Genomic DNA, 19,962 nt, shown 5'->3' on the forward strand with positions numbered 1-19,962 from the left:
AGCCGCACTCCATTATACCTACACCGCTGTGACAAAAGGCAATAAAGAAACACAAGGAGAAGTGTGCCTGTGCTGTATCTGTGTAAGCACTACAATATGAGGCCATTTTCTACCAGGTTTATTATCCCTCCTATGATTTATGTACCAAGCCTGAACAACATGGTGTAAAAAGCCATGGGAATAAATCAATCTTTATTGTTCTGAGGTACAAGGCTGAGCTCACTGACTCATGGATGATGGTTTGAGATGACTTTCCTACATGGAAATGGCACATACAGTATGTTCGTACAGATCTTCAGCTTGACAGATACAGCTTCCTGTGCACTCAGATGTGCTCACAGTAGCGTATTTACAGCCTCAGCTGTGAATCCTTGGTGTATCAATTTTTCAGTTTCAGCAGAGCCCAGTGAGGTGCTGTAAACCATTGAGGTAATCATTTCCAATGCATGTCATCCTTTCTCATTTCATACTGATCACCTATAAAGCTGCAGGGGACATCTGTGACACGCCTGCACCTTTAACAAGGGATTTCCAAACCTCTCAGCACTGTCAAGAAATTGTAGGTCTGATTTCAACATGTAGCTTTTAGCTATGCTATCAAAATATCTGCTTGTTCTCTGTTGTTCTGCAAGTGAATCCAGCGTGACCTGTGATGACACAAAAAGGAGTAGACTGGAATTTGACTTGGACGGATGATGGGAAGGGACAAGAAAGGACAGATGCTAAGAGTCTTATCTGTGTGTGCGTGTTTTATCAGGGGTAGCTGGGCTTACTGGAGCTCAGCTGGCACTGATTAGTGGAGAGAATATTTCTTGTATGATAGAGATGAAAAAAGAGAGATAATAGAAAGAGCAATAAACGAGAGGATAGTAAGGTTGTGTGTGAGAGAAAGGGGAGAGATGAAGCACAGCATGAGGGGAGAGAGAGTGGTAGAAGTGGAGGCTGTAAGTGATGACTGCCCTTTGTCCGAATTTTTTTTATTTTTTTTCCAAGCACCAGAGGTGAGCTGGCAATACCACGCCACTGAAAAATGAAAGAGCAAATGCAGCAGCCAGTAATGACAGATTGTATCCAGCTTCATTCCAGCCACACCTGTGGGGGTTGGTGTGGGTGAAAGAAAAGTGTGTGCAATTCCTCTCAAGGTTGTGCCCTGTCCTAATTTGTCAATATCTGTCTAGTATCTATCCATGCGTGTTTGGCAGGCCAGACCACAATGATGTCAGGTGGTGTCAATGGGTTTTTTAGAGAGAGAGGAATGGGTCATATTTTGAATGTATGTTTATAGTAAATTTCTGACCTGCTAGCACTCTGGGCGATCATTGTTTACACAAGAGGAGGATGGATGTGGGGAGTCATGAGGGTATAATGGTGTGAGGTGAAGCAGAGGTAGCAAGATGGGACACTGACAACTGACATCTGGATTTGGAAACACAGGATTGTGCCTCTGGTGAGTGTGAGGAGGTCACGACCCCCACATGCTGATGTTTATCATTCTGTTATCTTTATCTGGTCTGGCTTTTCTTCTTCTTGTTTGTGTTAAAGCTGGCAGTCCTTGATTATGTTGTTTTGTTCCCTTTGCTAAGACAAAAGAAATCGCCTGCCCCCTCACACCTCACCCTCTGCCCTTCTGCTCATTTCTTCATAACCTTATATTAAGCCCGATCAGTGTTTGATGAGGTGAAACTCCAGTTTAATAATCATGTTGGAGTTAGATTTCAATAATAACTGTTGTTCATCCATCCATCCATCATCTATACCTGTTTATTCCTAACCAGGGTCACAGGGATCTACTGGAGCCTATCCCAGCTCTCTGTGGGTGAAAGGCAGGGGTCCACCCTGGACAGGTCACCAGTCCATCACAGGGCCACATAGAGACAAACAACCTCACACACTCACACTCACTCCTATGGACAATTTAGAGTCACCAATCAACCTGACATACATGTTTTTGGACTGTGGGAGGAAACCAGAGTACCTGGAGAAAACCCACACAAGCACAGGGAGCACATGCAGACTCCACACAGAAAGGTCCCTGATGGGTTTCAGACCAGGAACCTTCGTGCTGTGAGGCAACAGTGCCCAATAACTGTTGTATTCATTTGAAATAAATAACCATGAATTCAGTTTATACAGCCGTGTTTCATGTGATTGAATGATCAATAAATAAATTAAACAAAGGCTTCCTTAAGGCCAGAGTGAATTAATAGAAAGTCTACCTCAACCCACCATATTGGGCTGGAAGTCAATAATTCTTACAAAAAGTGTTGTGCTCCTTCAAGTTGACCCTTCAACCCACCTTTATTCGCTGCTTTCTGAAGGGGATTCAGCTTTGCACATTGCTAGAGCAACTCAACATTTGAGCCCGCCTGCTATTCTCTTCTTTCTTCCTCCAGTCCACTTCAGTCTCAAGATTTCTTTCTTTCATTTCCCCCTTTACAAGAAATCAATTAAAAACAACTTGATGCGTGGGAATACAACTTCGCCACTTTGCCAAATCATTTTAAGTGCTTTTGAGGCTGTGTGGCACATTTCACCGGAGACGCTCAGAGAGACAACACAGTAAACAGATATCAAAGAGATGAACAGAACTGCAATCCCCAGCTGTCACACACACACACACACACACACACACACACACACACACACAAAGAGAGAAAAGTGGAGAGAAAACAAAAAAGGCAGAGTCCAGCGCAAAAGTCATCCCTTTGTAACCACCAGGTTCTCATAGCTGTGGAAACTCATTCTCGCTCTTGTCCTTTTGTGTTTTCACTCCTCTTATTTTGTTTTTAGCTTTGATAGACTGTGCTGCCTTTGCTTTCTCACTTTTCATTTCTGGGCCAGCCACAACTGTGCCGCCCTTTTGACAGGGATATAGAAAAACACTCGCAGGTCTGTTGAAACTCTGCCAGCATCCCTCCCTTAGCGCACTGCTCCATCTCTCCATCTGTCCCTCGTCCCTCCATCCCCTGTCACTGCTTCCTCATAGTGATGAAGCTCATTAGTGGGCTGTCTCTGTCAGGCGGAGAGGGGGGATGGCTCGCCACCCTGTTTATATTTAGATACTGGGATACTGCAGGTATGATGTGGTGATTTTTAATGAGGTGTGGAACAGAGCCTGGATCCTGTCAGTCACACAGAGGGAGCGGGGAGCGACACCGAGACAGAGAAGTAGCCAGTCAGTGTAGTGTCAGTGCTGTCATTGGTTCTCTGTTTGACTCTTAAACTCGCAGCCCCTTCCTCATTATTGAAATAGACAAGTTGGCTGTTTTTTTTCTCTAGTAAGACCTGTCAAGTTTTGGATATCCTTTTTATGAGTCATCCTTTTGATATGAATGTGTTTAGAGAACAATTTCTTAAAATATGATTTGCCTCAAACGGCTCTGTAGTTCTGACGTGTCTGGTTTTGTTTACTGATGCTGTGATGCTGCCCGGAATAGCGCTTTATCCAAACACCCACTGTCTTAAAATGTTAGCTCCAAAGTAGCTTCATTTGGAGAAATAAAACTGAAAGTATGCAAAGGATTATACATTTACTACGTAGGCTAATGTACTGGTAGTGTGCTGTGTTCAGTTCTTTCTGATGTTGTGTGAGACTAAAGGTGGTAACTTACATGTTGATCAGTGTTTACTGGTTCCAGCTTCTTTAATGTTTCAATTGTCTTCTTAATCATACATGTGATTGTAAATCTATTTGTTCAAAGAACATATCACTTTTGTATTGTAACTTTTTATTTTCCACTGCTTTCTAATGTTTTTATAAAGCTTAGTACTTCAAAGTGTAGACCAACTCTATTTCACAAATGACAAATTCTTGTATTTCATGTGATCGTGACCTTGTTTTGTCAGGAAGCACGTCAGTATTTAATGACTTTTGAGATCACCCAAAGTGACAGATTAATAACGATGTCTCTCCTCTCTTCAGAGCATAGTGGCCAAATACGGCACTCAATTTCGGGGAAACTCTCAGCATGACGCCCTCGAGTTCCTCCTCTGGCTTTTGGACAGAGTTCATGAAGATGCAAATTCGAGCCCCAACAATAACAGCAACAGAAGCAGCAAAACCAAAGCCAGCGCCAAGGTGAGTCTATATTGCTAGTCTTAAAATGCTAAATGTGATCAGTAGATAGGTCCAGGGATTGCTCAGAATGAATTTGTGTCCTTTACTCCCTCTCTCTGTCTCACAGCCACACACAAACACAAACTGCTGTGTCTCCGTATCGCTCACCTTAATGCCAACAACTAATCTGTGTAGGCTTCTTTTTTTCCTGAGCTAATTTTATTGTCAACTTGACAAACCTTAAATAATTTACTTACCAGAATTACAATGTGAATAATCCACTGCTTTTTAATTAACTAAGATCATTTTTCCATTATGCCTAATAGCAGACTCATTAACAGCAGAATCTGCATCAGATGCTCACTGCAGAGCTAAACTGATTCCAAATGAGCACCATAGCTCACTGTTTTAGAGCCCTCCTCTCCTCAATTAAGTGTTTCCCATTTTAATTTGGTAGGTGGAGATATATTGGTCTTTGTCTACAAACAGCAGCCAACCGGCCTACTGTCTGTCACCTAGTAGTTATAGGAGTAGCTGTCACCTGCTGCAAACCCTCTTAAAATATGTTTGATTTTCTTTGCACCATCACTAATAATTATTTCTGAGAGGTGTGATCAGTTATAGCCAATTATTCATCTGTATTTCTTCAATGTTAAAATACTATTAATTGTCTATTAGAAACACATGCTGAATAGAATTGACTTTTACTGATTTTAAATTTGCCTACCACACTCACTGTAGATGACATTACAAATGCTTGAATCTTTCCTACCATATTCTTTTCCAAATTCAGTTTTTTCTTTTTACTGAACAAATGATTTTGAAGCAAAAATAGAAAAATTGCAGCTTCATCTTGCACATTGAGGTCACACTAAAACCCGTTAATGCACACAGTAGAGACCTTTGTGCATCACTGTTCTAAAGCATCTCCTTCAAAATGAAGCTGATATTTAAATTTCAGTATGGCAAATGTTCTCTCTGGGGGTTGAATTGGACTAACGTGCACACAAACTACATGTGACTAGAACTACAATACATTACAGGAAATTGTAGTGTAGTTATCCTTTTATTACCTGTAGTTTGTTTGTCCTGTTCGTATGCTTTGTTCCCTTTGTTTGCTGTTGATTATCTCTGACCATATATCAAATCCTTTTAGACAGACTGACTGTTCTGGTTCTACGTGACACAGTAGCATAAAAAAACTTGTTCATTTGTTCTATGTGTGGTGCAATTTCCTTATTTCAAACACAACCTCTTTTCTTGTTTCTTTATGTGACATGCACTGCAGTCTGTGATATGCATGCACCATTAGAATTTGGTGAGGTTGACAATTCTACTCTTTAATGTCATTTGAGAAATCATTCTTTGCATTTCCATAACATTACCAGCTCTTGTGATTTCAGTCATTACGCTATAAAAACAGACATTACAGTACATTAATGCACACTTACCTATTTTTTGTTTCGATGTTTGACTCGAATCAGTCATACACTTTTTTTCTTACCAAAGGAATCTCTAGGTATTTCTATGAGTGTATGTGTGTGTTTGTGTGCATGTTGTGATGTTAAATTCTGAATAGGAAGACCTGTTCTGATCCTGTCCCAGTGTGTCACACACCCCTTGTATTTAATTACATTTGTTAGGTAACATCCTGTTTCTCTATCCTGGAGTTTGGTGGCAGGGCTGCTGGTTATGCCTCCATTCTGGGCCTCGCTGGACTTCCAGCCACTGACAACCTACAGTCCTGTTAGTAAATATTATGAACTGAATTGTCAGTGCGCTGCCACCCAATGGCCAGCTCCCCCACTCTGACAGCTGCACTAATAGAGGCAGCCTTTATGCCACATAAAGAGCTTAAGGCTGTGGCTTCATTAGGCTGCCAGTGAGTCATGGTATCATAAAGCCGGCTTTCCTCCGCTGCTGCTACGAGGGAGAAAGAAAGAAAATCACTGCTTTTTTTTGCTCGAGGAGGGAACATGTCTGATTTTCTGAGATGAAATTCTCCCTCGTGCCGTAATTGATTTCATTTATGTAGCCTAGTTATGTACTTTTCACCACTGATGTAATATGGAAGTCTTGGCACTCCAGTTTTGGAAAGTCTACGCTCCTCTATGGGTTTAGAAATTGGGTAACCTCTTCTGTGTATGAAACATTTGCAAAAATAGTTTAACATGAACCGCACAAACAAACATAAGTTAATATGCACCTAACACATCCAGACACATTTAAACTGCCCAGTTTGTTGTGTTCCAGTGAGCTGAAATCATATATCAGTTCTTACAGAAATCCACCTTAGTCATCTCAAAGCTGTACTTATGTCTCTATCTACATCGAATTCTCTGTGATTAGTGTTTAGACTTTGAACGTTAAGTTAATTAACAATTCCCTGAAACTGACTACGCATCTCTCATTTCCCTACAGAGCCAGGGGTAAACTTTAACAATGAATTATACCCCTTTCACACAGCAGAACCTCTCCATCACTCTCACTCACCTCTATGTTTTCTTTTTCTTTTTGTGCCTCTGGATGCCTCACTCAACTTTTTTTTTTTATTTTTTTTTATTTTATAAAAGCATACTTTTTAACTGTATGTAAAGTATGTTTTCTGTGTTGATTCACAGTGAAAATTCTGCAAAGCGTAAGATGAACAAAGACTATAGATCCTTCCACATGACCTTTAAAAGTCAGATGATAATCGATGTCTATTGGCAGGGCAGCAGGATGGACAGACAGTATGATGGAGTGGTAGCTGAGCTGAGCGGCACAGGGAGAGGGAGGCAGGAAAGTGGATTTGATTGTTTTGTCTGTCACCAGAGCTGGTGAAACAGACATCTACAGTAGGTTGATAAAGGTCATGCTGAGCTGACAGAAACTTAGTTGTCAACGTTGTCCATATCAGTATAACAGACGCTGAATGGCACCTGGGGCCGCACTTCATCTTCATTCTTCTGCTGGCCCACAGTCATAGACTTCTCATTGTTCGTTATGCAAAATCCAGTATTTGGTATCACTTCAACTAAGATAAAAAGCAACAAAATTAGACGTGTCATACGATGTTCTGTCTGTGTTTTATGATATGTAATTTAATTCAACTGAGGTAACTTCTTTGAGAGGACAGCTCTTGTAGATTTTTTTTTTCTTTACAGCCTTTGCATTACCTGCCACTCTCACATTTTTCACATTTTCCTCCTAATGCTGTGTTCCCATTTTTATTCCTGCCATGATTTGTTCTCTGGAGACATGTTGAATTCTCAGGGAACAAGTGTAATGAGGTTCTCTTAAAGTGAGTACATAATCATGTTTGTGTTTCACTATAATACTCAGCTACACACTGATTGTCAGCAAAAAAAAAAAAAAAACAAAAAAAAAGAATATGCTGTTAACATATGCTGATGCATCAATCTGGTGAAGACAGATGCATATTTACATCAATAAATCATTCGAGGCTGTGATCAGAGCATTAGAACATTTATTGGATGATGTGAAGTCCTGTATATGTTTGTTTATGTATCAGTGATACATTCCTCTGAACTGCAAATCCATTTTAACGGATGTTGACAGAGTGTGAAAGTAAGTCCAAATATATGTTAGGTGAACAGGACACTATAAATTGTCCTATGGTTCAAGTGTCAGGATACATGTGGATATCTGTCTATACACAAGGTCCAGCCTGCTAGTGAGCCTAAACAGGCTAAGTGGTTTACAGAAGAGATGATAGATTTATTGATTTAACATACATGGATCTCCTTTATCTTGACTAGACTAGAGAGTGAGCCAGTCTTTGAGGGTACCTCTGCACAGGCTAAATGTGGATTAGCACATTTGAACCACAAATAATATAGTCAGTGACAACCTTACACCAATTATAGCCTCCAAAATGACTACACAAAAACATTTTCTCTTGCATGAACCCAATAAACATCATAAAGTTGAGATTTATTATAAAACTGTTGTGTTGTACTCATGTCCATATGCTGGTAAATAATATATGAGCTTCTATTGCAATATACAGAAATTTTTGCTATAGTGTGGCGTGTCCAGTTTTGCAAACCTTGTTTCTGTAGCACACCTGCTGTAAGAGCAGTGTGACCAGTCCTGCAGCATCGCCTGAGTAACATTATGTAACACAAGAGTGTGTGAATGCACAAAAAGGCAGCTTAGTAATGTTAACCCTCCTTCCAATGGGGCTTTGCTAAACTTGCTTGGTTTCCCTCTTGCTTCACTGGCGTCACGTCAGCAGCATTCCTTAGTGGCTAATAGCAGATCACAGTGAAGTCTTGGCTTCGTACACAGTAACATCTCACATCAACAGTCTTTTCTTACTGTCAGAGATAGACAAACAGTATTATAGTATTTATTTAAATCTGTAAGATAAGCAAGCAAGTGCTGGAAAGATCAGATTAGTGTAATCTCTATTGGCTCATGTAATATATTGCTTTTGTTTTCCAGCAAGTGTTAGAAGAGAAAAGCATTAGCTGAAAGTGGGAGAAGCTCTTTCTTGACCTGCTAGTTGCATGAAGAACACAGCTGCCACTGCCAGTGAGTCATGGCAGATTACATGATATTAAAGGTCGGAATCACACTCAGAACTGGTGCATTACAGGAGAGCTCAGAGTGTGAGGAAGACTGGTTTAACTGCCCTGATTTGTCTGGTGAGAAAAGAGGCTCAAACCAACAAACTCACGCTTCATATTCAGAGAGCCACATAAACTTCCCAGTGTTCACATAGTCATAGAGAGCAGTTACATTGTGCCTTAGGCTCTTGGAGTGTGGGCTTTAGAGTGAGTGCATTTAAAAACTCATCCGTCTCACCACATGGACAGTAGTTGGATCAGAGGTTAGCCAATGTACAGTAACACCAGTGCCAAAGAATTATATATGCATTATTATATTTTAAATGCCATAGTGGTCAGCCTTTCTGCCCCAGGAGGGTTAACTGTGGAGGGAGGGAGAGAAAAACCCTGCAACCCTGGAGCCAGCTGTATAGACTTTTAAATCAGGTCACTGAATGTGGTAAAGCAAAGGAGCCCTGTTATTGGCAGGGTCAGAAATAGTGAGTTTGATAGCTCTGTGTGGTTTTGGCTTCTGTTCTTTGGGTAGAGAGCAGATCAATGAGCTAACACACAGTTGATGTTGATGAGTCCTTGATCTGGTGTCAGTCATCAGGGCATTAATGCTGTGATATCACACCCACATCATTGTATTTGGTGTACATTTAAAACCATATGTGGCCCAGTTTCTTTTAACCCAAACTATGGAACAGATAAAAAAAAATGTTTTGGATTGTCCTTTAGAATTAATGTCATATCATTGTAAAACCTAAAGCAAATTCTGTTGCAGACAGACATTCAACTGAAAAAATGCAAAATTTCCCTAAGCATTTTAACTATAATCAGTAGGTCCATGTTTTATTGAACTTATTTTCCCGCCTGAGAGTAAAGTTCTTGAAATATTTAATAGTTAACACAGAAAAAACATAAAACTTTGTTTCACACTGTGGACTAAACATCCAGTGTTTGACTGGTTGCCATTAGACATACCAGTTCCTGTATCTGACTACACAAATTCTTTTGTCTTTTTAGACAATGATTGCCAGATTAGGGGAAGATAATGAATAAATTCTTACCATGACCAATCAGTAGGTGTGTGTGTAGCATACAAATGCTATAGTGTTTAGTTTTTGATTTTAAAGGAACTATGTGTAAAAACTAAAAGCCTTAGCGGCATCTAGTGGTGAGATTGCAGAATTCAACCTCATTTGAAATCAATTATTAGCAATCTATTGATTTAAAAAAAACCTTTAAAACAAAACATGATTTCCTATCTAGAATCAGTGTTTGGTGATGTAGATTTAATTAAGAGGTTAATTCTGAGATTAAGAAAATGCAGAGGTGGTATTTATTATTGCACTGATTACACACTGACAACATATTTATGATTACTATATTATATTTCTGCTAGTAGTTAATAGCTTGTTGACAGGAAAGGAGTGGGGGGCAGACGTGGCGTTATAGGGATAGTTGGCAAACGGCTACAGCTGAATGTTAATTGTTAACTTGTTAGCCAGTCTGGCCAGTTTAGCTTTTGCCTGAGCATAATAGGTTCTCTCTATTTTTTCTCTTTACTGTTCTGTTTACTTGTTCCTGGCATTTTGTTCAATAAAAACCTAACGAAGATTGAACATAAAGCTCTCAGAACTCAGCCTGCTAATGGTCAGCTAGCAAACTCATTAGCTTTATAGCTTAGCTTAGTTGCTAATGGGACAATAAGTACCATCCCACTTGTCCCATATGCATCTGACAACCATCGCCTCTGTCTGGCAGAGTTAAGACTCCAACAGAGGAGGTTAAATTAAAGTGAACCTACAACAGTTAATAAGCTGCTGTAGTTTCCTCCGACTCTCTGTGGCCTCAAAGGACTGCTGGTCGATGGGACACGTTGTTTTTTTGTGTTTCTTTTAATGTTCACCGTTTCCCCTGGTGTGTGTGTCACATCCAGGTAAAGCTGCTCGGTCACGCCTTCACTGCTCCACTCCCCTCACTCCTCTAGCTCTCGGTCTTACACAGGTTACATCAAAGCAGCACAACCCCCGCCACCGTCGCCACCGCACACCTCGACTCGGCCAGCCACTCCATTTTTACTTCAGGTGACATTTCTGAGATGCCAGCACTTCCTCCTGACAGAGAAGGGAGGACCAGGGTTTTTTGTCATAAGTCTTTCTTTTTGATGCAGGGATGGAGGAAAATGTTTGAAGTTGTTAAAAGAAACCATAAAATTTTTTGGTTTATTTTGACTAGTTCAGACCTTAAAAGCATTAGCACTTCTTTCAGCACTTATTATTATGTTATAATGTAAACAAGGCATGATCAGTCCCTGTTAGGAGTGTGCTTCAGAAGGTTTCTGTATTTTATCAATGTGAAACAGTTTGGACAGAGCTGATGGGGTCAGTTAATCCCCCTGTGCTATCCTACCACCTAATAGGATTTACACACAGGAGGCTGGACAAAGAAATGTTGGATGTAAAAATCAGCTTTTTGAAATATTTCTCAACATATATGTCTGCCTTCTTTTTCTTGCCACATCTCCATTCATAATTCACTTTCCCTGTTCAAATGTCTTTTTTAAGCCTCTTCCCAGACGTAATGTCTCGATCAATCAGCTAGTGAGGGAGAAAAATGACTGAGTAGACCCCTCTTATCCACTGTCACTTACCCTCCCTACCCAGTCCACCCAACTCTGTTAGACTTCTGCAGGGAAATGATGTGGATGTGGGGGTTCATTCTACTGTTGTGTGTTGAGACGAAAGTTGTTGACGTTGCATTTTTTTCAGCTTGTGAATGAAGCTGCTCTGACAGTTTTTTGGTATTCCTTTGTGTCATCTCTGAGTTGATGCCACACACACACTTTTACGGTGGGGCTTGTGGGAAAAAAACTGCTTTCTTTCCAAATACCCATTACAGTGTCATAGTGCTGCTTTGTTTTTCCTGTATTTGAGAAGCATCTATTAGATTACAATACAAGAAGCAAGCAAGGAAGGAAGAAAGGCCCAAGGACACTATATTTAAAGAAGAAGAAAGTGACTTTTGTGGCCAAGTATGATGACTCAGAATTTGTGGGGATCCTGTGCATTGCTCAAGGGTCTCACCTCAGTCGTGGTATTGAATGTGGCAATTCACTACACCCTACCGACAATTCCTGCTGGACCTGAGACTCAAACCCACAACTTTCAGGTTACAAGTCCAACTCCCTATCCATTAGGCCTTTGTTATTTGAACATTGGTGGGAGTAAACCATGATGTCTCAGACATCATGGAGCCACAAAGGTAACCTGCTAGTTTCTGCTGTACTGGTTCAGTTACCAGAGGAGATGTAAGTCTGGAACCAACAAACATTATTGATTTCAGTGAAGTCAAAAGAGGTTTTGACTGATCACCTTGTTGACAACTATAAAACTCAAACCTTCATTGATTTTGAGCCAAAACACAATAACGATGTCCAGCACTATCACCTTATGACGTTAACAGCAGCAAACGTTTGTCTATTTACACATTTACAAATCAGCACTAGAAGTTATTTGCAGTTCTGTTTCTGTCTGATGAATGTTTTGTCCAATACTCAATTTGCTTCTTGTTCTTCTTTTGTCTTGACCGGCTCCTGAAGGAAATACCATGGTCTGTAGCTCCTAAGTGCTCGGCTATGTTCACCAGTTAGCTGCTAACTTCTCGCTTTCATTTGTTGATGGGCAAGAGTGGGTTTATAGAGCTTTTTGGTTGAAAACAACAAGGATGGAGAGAGAGGAGAGAGTGCAGAAATTGTAAGATGCTATCACACTATCCTGCCAGAGGAGTCCCATGTTTCTTATATATAAAACTGCTCACTGATATTATTTTAAATAAAAAAACTCTAGTAGGAATGGTGTTGACTGTGAGTTATAAACCTGAGTCATATGTGACACTCCTGTGTAGGATAATATGGGATGTGTACAAGCAGAAACTATTCAGACGTGTGAGCCAAGGGATCTAAAGTAGGGACCCCCCCACCCACCTGTGGGGCACCTCTACAAAGGAGTGCTGTGACTGAAATGCCAAGCTGCAGGAGGTTATGAAAAATTAAATATGTCCTCTGAGGGGACAAAACATTTTCACAGAGAGATAAAGAGGGACACAGAGGAGATCTATAAGTGGCAGCACCATTAGTCCAACAGTTGTTGTTGTAGTTACATACATTCATTAATTTCAAAAGATGTTCTTCTTGAAATAGTTCAAGAACATCTGAAAGATAAACTTCTGTCTATACTGAGAAAGATGGAGTGAGAAGTGAAAGAAGCCTGAGAAAAGCAAAGATGTTGGATGGGAGTGAGGTTCCTCTAATGAAGATTAGGGTGAATTGGGGACTATGGGAAGTTAATGAAAGTTGAAGCTTGTTCTATAAATGCTGCAGAATTCAGCTCTTACATTATGAGCATAAACTAGGAGCCTTTTCAGACGGGGCTCGGCACAAATGTAGAATTTAATGACCTTGACATTCAATAATTTTACATCGTCTTTATTAGGATAGCATTTAAAATGGTAGAAGCAAATCTGAGGCCATCACCCACAGGATTAGAAAATTGTCTGTTTGATAATATAACAAAGGTGTGAGCAAATAAAATGATCTTGATAATTATCATTTAAAAAAATGCACAAAAACAATAATAAACTGATGAGTAATTTTTGATAAATGTATGTAATTCGGATCAGCCCTCTCCTACCCAAGGCTACACTAATAGAGCTACGTGGGGTAATATGTAAACACGATTATGATGAGAGAATTATAGTGACGGGAGGTCACACAGCATTGGTGATTTGTAAATGGTTTGGATCTATAAAGCAGGATAAGCTCACAATGCAACAGATGTCACTCCTGTGAGCCTTGTGATAAAAACTATTTTCTTTTTTTTTGTTAAATAAACATGGTATATAAAAGGAAAAACAACTGCCAGAGCCCATATGTCAAGGATAATATGTCAACATGTTGATTGCTTCTGCGACTTTTCTTTAAAAGCTTAAGGTGTCAATATTAAATCATATTGGCTACAAAGACTATCAGGTCAATGATTTTAAAGCAGTAACAGTTTCTAACTATTCTAATCCTTTATTTGATTTGTTTAGGATTCAGTCCTAAACTGAAAATAACCATTGAGTTCTGTTTACTCTGAGACCTTGAATTCTAAAAAACATCCTGAACATGTTTCCTTTGTCATTAATGGTTTGAGATGTATATATTTGTTAACCCTAACCCACTGACCATATTAATAGTTCTGGCCACATGACCCAGGCCTGATCAAGAAAACAAGCTGAATTTGTTTGTTCAGGCTGCATGTGACTGTGAGTGAATGTGTAGCACATACTGTGTTTCTATCATGTGAGCTACTGCATCTAACATCATAAATGACATCTGTCCAGCTATTGTTTCCATCCTTTGAATATAAAACATCCTTCTGACAACCAACATGAGAAATAGCTGACTGTAGTTTGAATATTGTCAAAAGACCAAAACATTAGTTGAAAATGCACTAACAAAAATATGCTTATTACAACAGGATGAGCTATTTGTTAAGGACCACAGATTTGGTGCACTACAGAGTATTTTCAGCAGCAGAATACTGTACATTAGATTTACTCAAAATACTGCAGAACCCATGCTTGTCAGAACAAAGGCACCTATCTGTATCATTGATCTGCTTTTAATAATGTTTGGAGCCGCAGAGCTCTATGGCACCGGGGAATAAAAACATATCAGGCTTTATAATACTTGTTAGTAAAGTCAAGTCATTGTTGTTTTGGTTTTTCATGGGATTTGTTGAAGATAAACATAGATATCACCAAAATTATCCTTCATGCAGTCTAATCTCATCTGACCTTTTTGGTGTAAGGTTTTGAGACTGAACGTAATATAATTGTTTTGAGACTGGAGGCTAATTTTAACTTTGCAAACAACAGTGAATTATGTCATTTAATTTAGGAAGTAGTGAATTCAGATACAGCACATATTGTAAACATATTTACATCAACAAGTCTCCCATGACTGTTGTTTTTCAGGGAATGCAGTTGGTTGGTTGGTTGGTTTGGTACAGGCGTGAGTCTCATTGTGGAGATGGTGATAAGTAAGTTTTGCAGCTGTCCCTGTGTTTGCACCGCACAGTTGGTTATTGGCTTTTGCTGGACTTATTCAGGTAAACAAAGTCTGTTCTACAGGTTCACTTCTGCCACTCCCTCTTTTCCAGGCTGTTCTTTCTTTTATGGTTGCCTTCCTGGTGCTCACGGACCTGCTGAACAGGACTGGTAGCTGAAATGCAGCCTGACCTGTTCCTGTCACCTGTTCTCCATTGTTCATCATTCTCTTCAGTGACCTCAATTGAAAAGAAAATATTTATGTCTCATTCACACTTCTAAGTAATTTAGTTTCATATTAAGACATCAAATCCAAGGAACAATGAAAAAACATTTACAAAAACGGTTTTGCTTATTACACTTCTGAAATGATTTGTACTGGGGGGAAAAACTATTGTGACACAAAATGTAGATATTTAGTCTCTCTGCATTAATCATTATTTCCACTGTGGCTCTTGGATTGTGGTTGATTGTGGTGTGTGTGGGGTTGTGTCTGTTTTCTCTTGGCTTTACTGCAGCTTAAGTGTTAATGTGCCAGTGTGGCAGATTTTGCAGAAGGATAAAGGTTTTTGTTTTTAAAAAAAACACAGACATGAAGCCTTTAATGAGGAACAGCAGCATTATGTGTCATGCAAGACAAAGGTGCAAAACAGCTTCACAGGCTTTTAAAATGGTAATTTAAAATCACCTCAGAGGGACCAACTGGGGCTGTAATTGTGTGTGAGAGAGAGAGAAAGAGCCAAATGAAAGATGACCTTTATATGTACCTTTCTTAATTACTGTTTTTTTTAGTTCATATTAACAATAGTATTGACTCATAAAGTCAATATTATTGTTAATATGATAATATGCTAATATTTGTCATTTATACTTATGTCTAGAGAATTTCATTAGTTATTTTTCATACTAGTGGATTACATTTCAGAAACAAAATATCTTGCTCTAACTATTTGCTCTTAATATTGCTCTTACTGATATAGTTTTCAGTCATATTGTTTAGGTGTAATATGGACTTAGCCATCTAATGGTTTATTTAACGATTTATAGTGGGACTCCTAGTTTGTCTGTAAAATCATCCTGGTTCCTGCACTGAGGTATTGTGAAGTATTATGTGTTTGCATCTGACATTGTACCTCCTGTAGCATCTCTGGGGGTGTGTTGTGTATGTTATGAGGACATTTCACTAGAATAGTTCCCAGCATGTCCTTTGGTATGAGATCTGTGTTTCTCAGAATGCCAAGCACAGATCAACAATGCTGCTCTTTATATGTTAGGGCCACAGGCTCTGGCACCATCTCAAAACTCAACTCCTATTAGATTAAATGCCCTTACAGTTCAGCTTATCAGCCCCCAACCCCCCTTCATCTCAATTTGTCATCACATCAATTCACATATTGCTAAAAATCAATATTTGCCTGGGAATAAACACTTCCATTGTACAGATGAGAGAGAAAGATTGAGAAACAGAGAGAGAGACATGGCTCTAGCCAGATTTGGATGTGAGAGCTCTGCCAGGGGCTCTCGTCTGAGGCTGCTTATTTTCTATTGTGCCTTTGTTTTGGCACGACTGGCATCTCCATAGTAACAGCCAGAGAATCGCTGCACCCGACGCCGCATCAAATTGAATGGGTGTCCTACTGTACATGCACTGCTCTTCAGATAGGCCTACGATCAGAGATGGGTACAGTGAAGCTGCCTGCTTTCTGTCTTGACATCGAGTTAGAAATAAATATTAGTGAAAAGTGTCCAGAGAAAGCGTAGTGGTGGAGAAGGGGTTATGCTGTCTAAACATGCCTGTGGTTTCCACTGTTATCTCCCAGACTGCCTTGTTACCGTAAGCCAGCTATGAATGGGCTGAATTAGCGGCAGCTGTCCAGAGCTGAAAGAATAGGGGTGAGTCAGCTGCTTTACTGCATGGGCAGCGTTTCTTTCATCCCTCACCTTCTCTGCCCCGGTTCTCTCTGAGAGTCAGTCTCTGTGTTGTTGTGGCAGTGTCTCAACCTCTGTCTCTTTCTCCTCTCTGTCTCCAATCCCCTTTCCTTTTCTTCCCATTCTCTTCCTGGAAGGTTTCAGATAGAGTCCTGCCAAACTTAGGTGTTCGCTGAATTTGTTTCACAGTTTTTTATGCTTTTTCTGAAAATGATGGTATGCATGATCATTTTTTCTATTAAATGTGACAGCAAAGTTTGACTAGTTCATTATTGTTTTAGGGCTGAAATCAATCCTTAGCATGATAAAGCTTGATAGAAAAAAACAAATGATCTATTCTTAAAACACAGATGCCAAATGTGATACACAGACTTCCAGCTTCTGAAATGACAGTTTACTGTGTTTTATCAACATATATTGAGTAGCTTTATTATTTGAAATGCTAACTTAAATTGAAGCTGTGTCCTTGGGCTCAGAAAAATAGTTTCCATATTTTGTTATGTTGTTATCTGGAAAAAATTGATGACGTTGCCATTTCAGGACATTAATGTCAGATTTTTCTCATCTCAGAGTTTGCCTTCACTAGATAAAGCTTTACTTTTTCAACAGTGTTTACACATTGCTCTAGTGGAATTTAAAGTTAGATATTTTTGAAGTTTAAACATGAGTTAACAGGTTTTAAGCTAAGCCTGACAATTAACTCATTTGGTGTATCAAGAAAAACAACCTTTCTCGTGTGAACTTTGACTTTTCTGTCCAATTAGAAATATAGGATATTACAGGACAGGCTCACTTAAGTAGGTTAACACTCCTGGCCACCCATATTTTTATCAACATCCTCCCACCATGCTGCAAGCCTCTATCTTTTATTTTTTTTACCTCTCTGTCACACAGTATCACTTTCTCTGATCTCATATTTCTGTTCCTTCATTGTTGTCTGTTTTTCTCTGTAATTCTTTGTTTCTTTCTGAGCGTCTGCTCACTGACCTTGTTCAACCTCTGCCATGCTGCCTCTCCACACTGTTCAGCTGAGAAAAGATTAAAGACTCCGGTTAAACCTGATTTGTTTTTAGAAGCTGTTTAATTAGAAAGCGTGCAGGAGTTATGTTGACTAACTCAAGTGCGAGGCACAAACACCCACTTCAATAAATACCTGGGCTTGTCTGATACAGACTCTGGTGACTCTCTCTAAAAGACAAGAGTGGTTGTGGTTCTCTCCTGAGGCAGCCAATAGCTGTGTCAACATTGGCTCGGCTAATTCACGCGCTCAGTGGGAGACGACATGTCTTCCTGCAGGAGAGTGAAAACATCAAGCCCATACCAGCAGCTTGAAGTGTGGGCTACTTCAGCTCCTCTGAAATCTTCCCAAGAATAAGTTACTGAGCACACATTTGCATACATATACACAAAAGCACAGAGAAACAGGTTTGATGAGACACCAAAGTTACCAACACAAGTTTACATTCATAAAGGATCAAGTCAGTTGGGTCTGATATTGAGATTGTCAGGTAATCTGATAAGATCTTAGCTCTGCTGACTGGTTAGACAACTAGTCTGGTCACATAATCCACTGACTTTATTTCTCCATGTCCTCTGGATTAACTTGTTTCTATTTACTTTATTATTCACTTCTTGGCTGTTGCATCTTTTATAAAAGGGATGAATGATATGTGAGTTGAATTGCTGAGTGTAGGAAAAGTCTGTGGTTTGTTAGAAACGTCTGACAAGTCCCTGTTGAAAAATGACCAAAATCCACGTTATTTTCATCCATTTTTAGATATGTGTGGGTGAACGTTATTCATCTTTATTGCATGCTCTGCTTTTTAACTAAAGCTTCTCCTCAGATGCTGCACATTCATACCAATACATTCAAGTATTAAACACAAGTTTAACAAATGTGAGAATTGTCTTTCCATCTGTGAACCAGCATGGTCACTGATGTCTCTGGCTCAAATCTGTGATCACTAGTTTTCTCCAGACTGTCATCACTGATGACTGAATACACATGTGGAGCTGCCTGTCTGTGTGTTTGTTTGTGTGAGAGAAAATGAATGAGAATTGGAGTATGAGTGTGGAGGTACATGTGGGTTAGTATGTGGTACAGTGCGCATGTGCATGTTTTTCTGGGTATGTGTGAAGAAGCATTTTTCTAAATGTGTAGGGATGACTCAGAGCAGTTTCTGGCAGCCAAGGTGAATGTGTTAAGCCCCTTGAGCCAGCCAGTTGATTAGAAATGTGGTTTGAGACGATAACTGAATCAGTCTTTCCTCCGTTGGACACCATTTATTTTTTTTTAAGATTATTTTTAGTCTCAATAAAGGATGCACTTTTCTCCCCAACTGCAGCTTAGGTCACCCAGCACACTGACACAGTAACAATATTAAAGGTTAGATTTCCTTATTGTCATTTTATAGAAGTACCTTCAGGTTACTGTGACTCACATGAAGAGCTGCTGCCTTGCATAAGTCAGATAACACTGATGAGATTTGTCAGGAAAAGTAAAGAAGTGAAACCATATGGTATGTAAAGGTAAGACAAAGTTATGTCTTGTCTCCATTTTCATTATATTCAGCTTGACAGTACATGAAGTGACCATTCAAACAGCAACAGCAACCTAAATCAGATTCCCACAAAAATAAAATACACACCTCCACGTAGTGTACACACACACACGTACACATATATACATATATATATATTTTTGAATATACAGCCACATGCAGCAAGCTGAACTCCCACTCACTCCTCAGCATGCTGTAGAGCAGCGCCTCAGTAATGCCTCACATTGATGCGTGCAACAGGGAATCAGCGGGGCTTTGATAACATGTGTTCTCATGTAGGTATTGGAGTGTGAAGATCTCTGGATGGAGGCTGTGCCTCTGCCAGCAGACAAAGGGGGCACTGGGCCAAAGAGATTTCCAGTGGCTGCACTGGAGAAATGTTTCACTGATCATACAGAATCCAGTCCCAGAGAGGGTTGAGGATTCAAAGGTGCAAAGTCTAAGTGAAGAGGAGATCTGAGGTCACAGAGGAGAGATGTTAATGGTATACCACAAATCAAATATCATCCATTTCCTTGTTGATGAAAGGGCATTTCCATTATGATCACAAGGATTTGACTCTGTATTCATATTTTTTATCCACAGAGGAGAAGTCTGTGCATTTCTGTTTATGAATTGGCCCACCGACAGAGCCAAGATACACTTCATTTATCAGTTTTCTACATATTTGTGGCCTCTAGCTTTTAAAAGTTACAATATCTCTTCATAGGGGCATTTTAATTTTGTCTCATACTGTGCTGAGTGGGAGCCATGCACTTCAAGA

The 19,962-nt window shown here is 39.7% G+C and overlaps 1 protein-coding gene across 1 annotated transcript in view; it reads left to right on the forward strand.

Moving 5' to 3' along the window:
* The window catches only part of usp43a (ubiquitin specific peptidase 43a), a 112,191-nt gene that overhangs the window by 5,611 nt on the left and 86,618 nt on the right, over nucleotides 1-19,962 (forward strand). Inside the window, exon 2 of the mRNA XM_026303761.2 lies at nucleotides 3,923-4,078. Coding sequence (XP_026159546.1) covers nucleotides 3,923-4,078 — 156 coding nt within the window. The remainder of the gene's footprint in view (nucleotides 1-3,922; nucleotides 4,079-19,962) is intronic.

This window comes from Mastacembelus armatus, chromosome 1 (genome assembly GCF_900324485.2).
Source record: "Mastacembelus armatus chromosome 1, fMasArm1.2, whole genome shotgun sequence".
In the NCBI taxonomy this organism is placed as follows: domain Eukaryota; kingdom Metazoa; phylum Chordata; class Actinopteri; order Synbranchiformes; family Mastacembelidae; genus Mastacembelus; species Mastacembelus armatus.